This window comes from Macrobrachium nipponense, chromosome 38 (assembly GCF_015104395.2).
Source record: "Macrobrachium nipponense isolate FS-2020 chromosome 38, ASM1510439v2, whole genome shotgun sequence".
Classification (NCBI taxonomy): Eukaryota; Metazoa; Arthropoda; class Malacostraca; order Decapoda; family Palaemonidae; genus Macrobrachium; species Macrobrachium nipponense.
Genome location: NC_061098.1, coordinates 42,533,992 through 42,541,464, shown reverse-complemented (window position 1 = coordinate 42,541,464; position 7,473 = coordinate 42,533,992). Strand labels below are relative to the sequence as shown.

The 7,473-nt window shown below is 35.6% G+C and overlaps 2 protein-coding genes across 2 annotated transcripts in view; one reads left to right on the top strand and one right to left on the bottom strand.

The window, feature by feature from the left end:
• LOC135209815 (neurotrimin-like) overlaps nt 1-7,473 on the bottom strand; it is a 100,550-nt gene that overhangs the window by 22,132 nt on the left and 70,945 nt on the right. The gene's annotated exons all lie outside the window — the stretch shown is intronic.
• LOC135209483 (limbic system-associated membrane protein-like) overlaps nt 3,101-7,473 on the top strand; it is a 29,215-nt gene continuing 24,842 nt past the window's right edge. The window contains exons 1-3 of the mRNA XM_064242138.1: nt 3,101-3,210; nt 4,219-4,321; nt 5,638-5,858. Of these exons, the coding sequence (XP_064098208.1) occupies nt 3,105-3,210; nt 4,219-4,321; nt 5,638-5,858 (430 nt within the window). The 5' untranslated portion in view covers nt 3,101-3,104. The remainder of the gene's footprint in view (nt 3,211-4,218; nt 4,322-5,637; nt 5,859-7,473) is intronic.

Below are 7,473 nucleotides of genomic sequence, written 5' to 3'. Positions count from 1 at the left end.
CCAAAAAACTATCGGCAGAGTTTTATAATTGTTCGTTCACCTGCCTGACGCACGATTCATGCCTTATTTATCGATTTTTCTTTTCAAAGATGGAAGAAATACATATGTAATGGACGTTAAAAAATAGTCATTGATATCTTTAGAATATTATGTTATGTTATTGTGTAAAACTTTTTTCCATATAGCAAAATTGACGTGAACGAAACGAAGTGATAAAAAACGTCATATCACGACGATAGATATACATTACCAAATAGATAGGAGACACCTATCACTAGTAGCACCGCTTATGGTAGTAGTCTAGGTATACCATGTGAAACTAATTTGAATTAATTTCTATTTCGAAGAAATGAATAGCTACAGAAAGATCAACCTAAGAAAGCTTTAATGAAAAAAAGCCTTTCTTAAAGTATTCGTCAGTTTTGACTCCCACAGCTTTCCAAAGCGTCCAAATGAAACAGGATGATATGCAAGGAATTCGATAAAAAATGAGACTGAATTATACGTTTGATTTTTTTTATGATTGCTTTTGACTGGGAATAGCTATGTCTGAGTTAATTATGTTAAGGAATTACGAAAACTCTAAGAAGAAAGGCGAACATGGCTAATAAAACAGGAATAACGGGAATAATCAAATAAAGCAGATTACTATATATATATATATATATATATATATATATATATATATATATATATATATAATATATATATATATATATATATATATATATATATATATATTGTCAATTTAAATATTCATTTATATTATGTATCCGTGAGAGTATACTGCTAAAAATAGACCTAGGCTAATCATGTGTGAAAATCAGAAGTCTAATTTAGGACCACTAAATGTGTCATGCAAATTATTTTTTTGATCAAAGGACAAAATTAGTTTAATTAAACATCGTTTTCAAAGAATGTTAACGCCTTGATGTATTGTTTATCGGCTGAAGGAGACGAAATGATAACACCCCAGTGCAGTATGATACGTTGAGTCAAGACTCGATCGGCAGCAAAGCCAACTTCAAAATGCTTCTGTATGCTGTCACGAAGCTAGAGTTGAGAATAAAATTAGAAATCGTGGACCCATCGGAATATATTTTCCTTACTTTGCAAAATAATTATCTTTATTACGTTGAATAAGTCTACTCTATTCTAATGTAATTTATTTCAAGTATAGCACCTTAGAAAGGAAATGATATATATAGTTAAGTAAATAATCTGGCATCTGCATATGGCAATATTTCCATAACGGACAATGAATTAAGAAAGTATGCCAATTCTTCGTTGGCCGTCTGTACATACCAATTTGCAGCCCTCTAGTTTTAGTAGTTTTTAAGATCTGAGGGCCGACAGACAAATAGCCATCTCAATAGTTTTCCTTTACAGAAAACCAAAAAGGCCATGGTTTAAAAGGGTAAATACAAAGCAATAAAAGAGTAATGAATGTGAATAAGGATGATATCTCGAAGGCTGATTCATAGTCCTTGAGAGTTAATTAAACAGGACAAAGGGATTGCCACTCAAGGGAATGACATAATGAGCGAAGCAGTTTGAGTGGCAGATTGTGAGCAATACGTTCAGAAAAAAAACTATAAATGTTTTAGTAAGCAAAATCTGGAATGCAATATGTGGTTAATGAGCAAGGTCATCATCTTTATGGAAGCTAATATAATTGTTGAATGCAAATTAATCAACTAAAATATTTGAGTGTTAATGTTTTTAAATGAACTGTTTGCAAAGTGGATGGAGGTCATGGAGCGGGGAGGTAATAATAGTTTCAAAACAGGTTAGGAAAAATTGGATCACGTACCTCTGTATTATTAAGTTACTGCTGCAGTCTCAGGGGGTCTTTCACGGTGGGAGGTTGAAACCAATATTCTTTGGACTTAAGTTTCAAGTCAGTGGTCCCTTGTGAGTAGGTTTCATCTATTGAAATAATAATAATAATAATAGTAATAATAATAATAACAATATATATACATGTATAAAATATATGTATATATATATATATATATATATATCTATATATATATATATATGTATATATATATATATATATATATATATATATATATATATATATATATATATATATATACATCGAGCTACAAATGTCCTTTAATATCTAATTCACTCTACCTCGGAATAATATGTTTTTCATATATGTTTATGAACCTACGAACCTATGAATTTATTCGATGAAATACCAACAGGAAAATTGTATCTCTCTCTCTCTCTCTCTCTCTCTCTCTCTCTACATCTACATATATATAACTGATTCATATACATTACCATCGAGCTACAAAATGTACCTTTTATATCTAATTCGCTCTACCTCGGACTTAATATATTTTCCTATATGTTTAACTGAAGGGGAATTTTTTAGTCGATAAGAGATTTGTCGGCTCACGGGCGCGAACCATCGACACAAACAAATCCAGGACGCGGTGGTGGTGTGGTCTAAGGCTTCACTGTGCGTCCTAGATTTGTTGGTGTCGATGGTTCGCGCCCGTGAGCCGACAAATCTCTTATCGACTAAAAATTCACCTTCGGTTAAACATAAATGAAAATATATTAAGTCCGAGGTAGACCGAATTAGATATTAAAGGACCTTTGTAGCTCGATGTATGTATATGAATCACGGTTATGTGATATGACTCTTATATATATATATGTATATATATATATATATATATATATATATATATATATATATATATATATATATATATATATATATATTATATATATATATATATATATGTTGTGTGAGAGAGAGAGAGAGAGAGAGAGAGAGAGAGAGAGAGAGATAATTTCCCTGTTGGTATTTCATCGAATAAATTTATAGGTTCGTAGGTGCATAAAATTCACGACCCTCTAGTTATTAAAACACGAATGGGTGCAAATAAGTCTGACTTATTCGACAGAAAGCCTTTGCCATTCCTGTATTATGGCATACGTAAAGAATATCCTACAATGATTGTGACTCTCTGAAACATTCTTATCCTCTCAGCTTATTTCAGTGACTTAGAGCATAAGGACTGCCATTTGTGTGTTTAAATGAATAATGCAGTTAACACGTCTTCTCCTTCAGGTCTGAGATGAAGGTGAAGGCTCTCATCGAGGACAATGGCAGGACCTTCCATTGCGACGCCCAGAACGGCCTGGGAGTCGTTCTCTCCACAAACATATCACTGAATGTGCTGCGTAAGTAAATGCTTTTGTTTTGCCCCATTTCTTATAGATGTTCCTGAGAGAAAAATAAGGAAAAAGATGGACCACGTTTTGCAATTCTTCTTTTCTTAAAATTCTGGAACGTCGAAATGCTCCATAATTGTCGTTTTTGCTTCTGAGTTGTTGCAAAGAAAGTGTGATTCTACAAACGAATCGAAATCAAGTGAATATAGGACTCAACACTCGAAATACCATGACTGAGTGGGTTCATTTTGCTGAGAAGATTTTGCAGTAATATTCGGCCTTTTGTAAATGTTTCAAGACAGTTTAGAGGAAATATTAAAAACATTCATATTCACCACCTACTGCAACAACGAAAATATGGAGAACTGATGCTCATAAAATAAACCAACGTGAATTTCCTTTTGAAGTCTGGCCCTGCAGAAAGGCATTTCTTGGCAGGCCTCTTAGGAGGTACTGCCGACAGTGAACCTCATCCGGTTCAACGTAAGCTTTACTTAAGGTTCTTTGCAGCGTCCCTTCGTCCCCTAGCTGCAACCCCTTTCGTTCACTTTACTGTTCCTCCGTTCATATTCACTTTCTTCCATCTTAATTCCCACCCTCTCCTAACAATTGAGTCGTAGTGCAACTGCTCTGAGGTTTTCCTCCTGTCGTACCTCTAAAACCTTTTTGCTGCCAATTTCCGTTTCAGAGCTGAATGACCTCATGGGTCCCAATGCTTGACCTTTGGCCTAAATTCTGCAATCTATTCTATTCTAATCTATTTTTGACAGAATGGGACCGAGAATCAAGATTTATGCATAAGCAATTTTTACCTCATACCTTTACGTGTTTATTTGCTTTGTCCATCACACTGTTTCACCCTAAGTATTACGTCGAGGTATATTATTATTATTATTATTATTATTATTATTATTATTATTATTATTATTAGTCGCTTTGTCCATCACACTATTTCACCCTAAGTTTTGCCTCCGGACATATTACTATTATTATTATTATTATTTGTGTTTCTTGCAGATGGGCCAGTCTGGATGTCGGTGCCGAGCGGAACCATCGACGTCCATGAAAAAGAGGACCTGTTGGTGACGGCTTCGGCCTCTGCAAATCCTCCACCAGTGAAGTAAGGTTTTCCTCTGCTTTGTGTGAAATGTGTTGGTGCAGGAATATGTGACATCCAGAGATCTCACGAGATCTCTAGGGCATATGGGAAATGACCAATTCGCTTAGGAGCATCTGATTCCAGAGGGGTCGTAATAAGCACGGTGAAACAGTGATACATCTACACCGTTTTGCACTAAAGGACATTTGATCCTCCACGGGCTGGTACTAAACATGGCAAAATACATTTGACTCCCCTTGGAATAGTACTGAACACGGCGAAACAGTGTAGATAAATCACTGTTTCACCGTGTTTAAGTACTAGGCCTCTGGGATCAGATGTTCCTAAGCGATTGGACATTTCACATATTCCCTTGGAATTCCGTGAAATCCACGACTTCACATATTTCATGTGACACACACACACACGTGTGTGTGTGTGTGTGTGTGTGTGTGTTTGTGTGAGTGTGTATCACGATTAGAAAGACAGTCAGAAAGAATAAACACAAAAAATGGACCCTTAGAATAGCCCGGTTTCTCACCTTAATCGTTCGAAATGGCATAAAAAGGAGGGATTATGTGATTCGTGTCACTTAGTCCCCAGCCATTACCCCTGGATTCGGAATGTTGGTCTTCGTCAGAACGAGTTATCTGAAGGTTTTAGCAATAGATGCGCCTGCAGTGGTCCCTGAGACCTGTGTTCGTCGTGTCGTCTGAAAAGATTGAAATTTTAAATTGAAAAGTAATCTCATGATGAACGTATGATGTATCTCAGTTTATCCATTGATATGAACTACTTTTACAGGTGACAATGACGTCATTCTTATGTCTTCATTTTGCTTTTTATAGACGTTCAGTTTCCCCTTGAATTAAGCTCTTATTTTACAGGTGATAACCATATTATAATTGTTGCACCCTCTACAAGATATTATGTATATTCCATATTTTTCTCGTAATTTCTATCGTTCAAAAATCAGACTTATGGAAACGACCAACGTCAGTTTATTTGGTTGATAATTTCTGCAAGATATTAAAAAAAAAAAAAAAAAAAAAAAAAAAAAAAAAAAAAAACATTAGCCTAACAATAGATTAAGATCGTTGGTTTGGCTTAGATTAACTACATTTTACTTGCAAGTTTATTCAGCTACTTATAGCAACTTCCATCAGCTTTTTTCGTTGTTATTTGATTCCAGAAGCACAAAATTCCTTTAAATCTTTTTTAAAGTCTTCCATCAGTTCAATTTGCCATCTAGCAATCGCTCCCTCCTGCCACTGAAAAGTTGTTTATTGGAGAGAGCTTCAAGGGACACTCACAATGGCACCTTCGCACTTCTCCAGGTACAGCTGGTGGCACGGTCCTCTGGAGTTGGAGGGCCAAGTGGAGCCTGTCGCTGGAGGAGGAGGAGGGGGGGGAGGAGGAGGAGGAGGAGTAGGAGAGGGCCAACTGGAAGGGCGCCTTGAGATGAGAAGGGTCCATCGCCAGGAGTCCGGAGAATACTCTGTCACTGCCACAAGTCCCAGGGGAACTGCCACCGCTTCCTTCGTCATTAATGTCCAGTGTACGTGAGTTGGTTTTGCCAGAGCTCCTTTCGTTGGTCATCTATTCTCCTTTTTGGGACGGAGAGAGAGAGAGAGAGAGAGAGAGAGAGAGAGAGAGAGAGAGAGAGAGAGAGAGAGAGAGAGGTGGAAATACATACAGCAATCAGGCTTAAGAACACTGTGGGAAAAAGAATTATGTATAAAATGTAAAAATAAAAATAAAAGTAATGAAAATGAAACAAAAAATAGAAAAAGATAAGACGATAATAATAATAATAAACATATAAATAAAAACTATACATATAAAAATTTAGAGAATTTAAATGAAAATAAAAGTAAAGATAATAAAAATGATTAAAACAAAAATCAAAGAAATTGAAATACAATTAATAAAAACAAAGGTTGACCTTGAGAAATTGACTGCATTACAAAGTCAGACAGACAGACAGGCAGGAAGACAAAAGGAAAATAATTACGAAATGAAGGTGTTCTTTGTGGGATATTGAGAAACTTGTTTTAACAACCTAAATATAGAGCAAGTTTCCCAGGATTTCTTCTGAACAAATCGTAAAATGCTTGTGGTGTCTTTCATTGATTCGTCTGTTTGTGGGGGTGAAGATAGTTAAGTTTTGTTTGTATCTGCCACATTTTGCGACTTTTTTGTTGGTTGGATATTTTAGAAAACGTAGCATTCTAAACATTGCAAAATGGTGGCAGGGTTATTGAAAATAATAAAGACGTCTGAATCTGTGAAAATCATTAGTATTAACTCAACTGACGTAAGGAAACCTTGGTAACTTCTCTATCGTAGTTTCAGATAAGATATTCTAATATTTTTCAGTTACTCGGAGAGTAAGCCTATAACCTACTGTGTTGTTATTGTTGTTGCTGTTGGTGGTGGTGGTTGGGTGGCAGGGCTGGCGTAGGGAAGGTCCATGGAAGAGCCTAAAAAGGTCTGAAAAGGGTGTTTTGCGTTGATTTAAAGACAGGAATTATAGGATAGGATATTTATGATTTACCTATTAGAATGAAAATGTAAAAAATAAATAATGTGCTCGTTAAACAGTACAGATTATATATGTCTAATAAAACATAGAGTATTCATTTTCATTTTCGTTGATGAAACAACGCTCTATTTGATTGTAGATTTTAGCAAGCGCCTCAAGTAAGTTGGAGGTCGTATCACGTATTGTTCCTGCTACAGTATTCACATAATGAATAATTCTATTGTTAGAGTATCTAACAAATAGCTATAAAATCCATTTTCTATGTACTATGGTTTTCCAGGAATGAGGACATAAGGGTATTGCTTAATAGTAAAACTCAAAATAAGGAGATTCCATTGCCAAGTCATAAGCTGATTTAGCCTCCCATAACCTTCATCAAATTGTTTTAAGCTACGAATATAAAAATATACGCTGAGTGAGCACAGTCAGACAGTTGTCATACATAAGTGCTGAAAACGACGTACCATGAGACACATCTATTCCGTCTGCACCACCACGTCACGTAGTTAAGTATATCTTAGTTTAACCAGACCACTGAGCTGATTAAGAGATCTCCTAGGGCTGGCCCGAAGGATTAGATATTTTTACGTGGCTAGGAACCAACTGGTTACCTAGCCACGGGACCTAC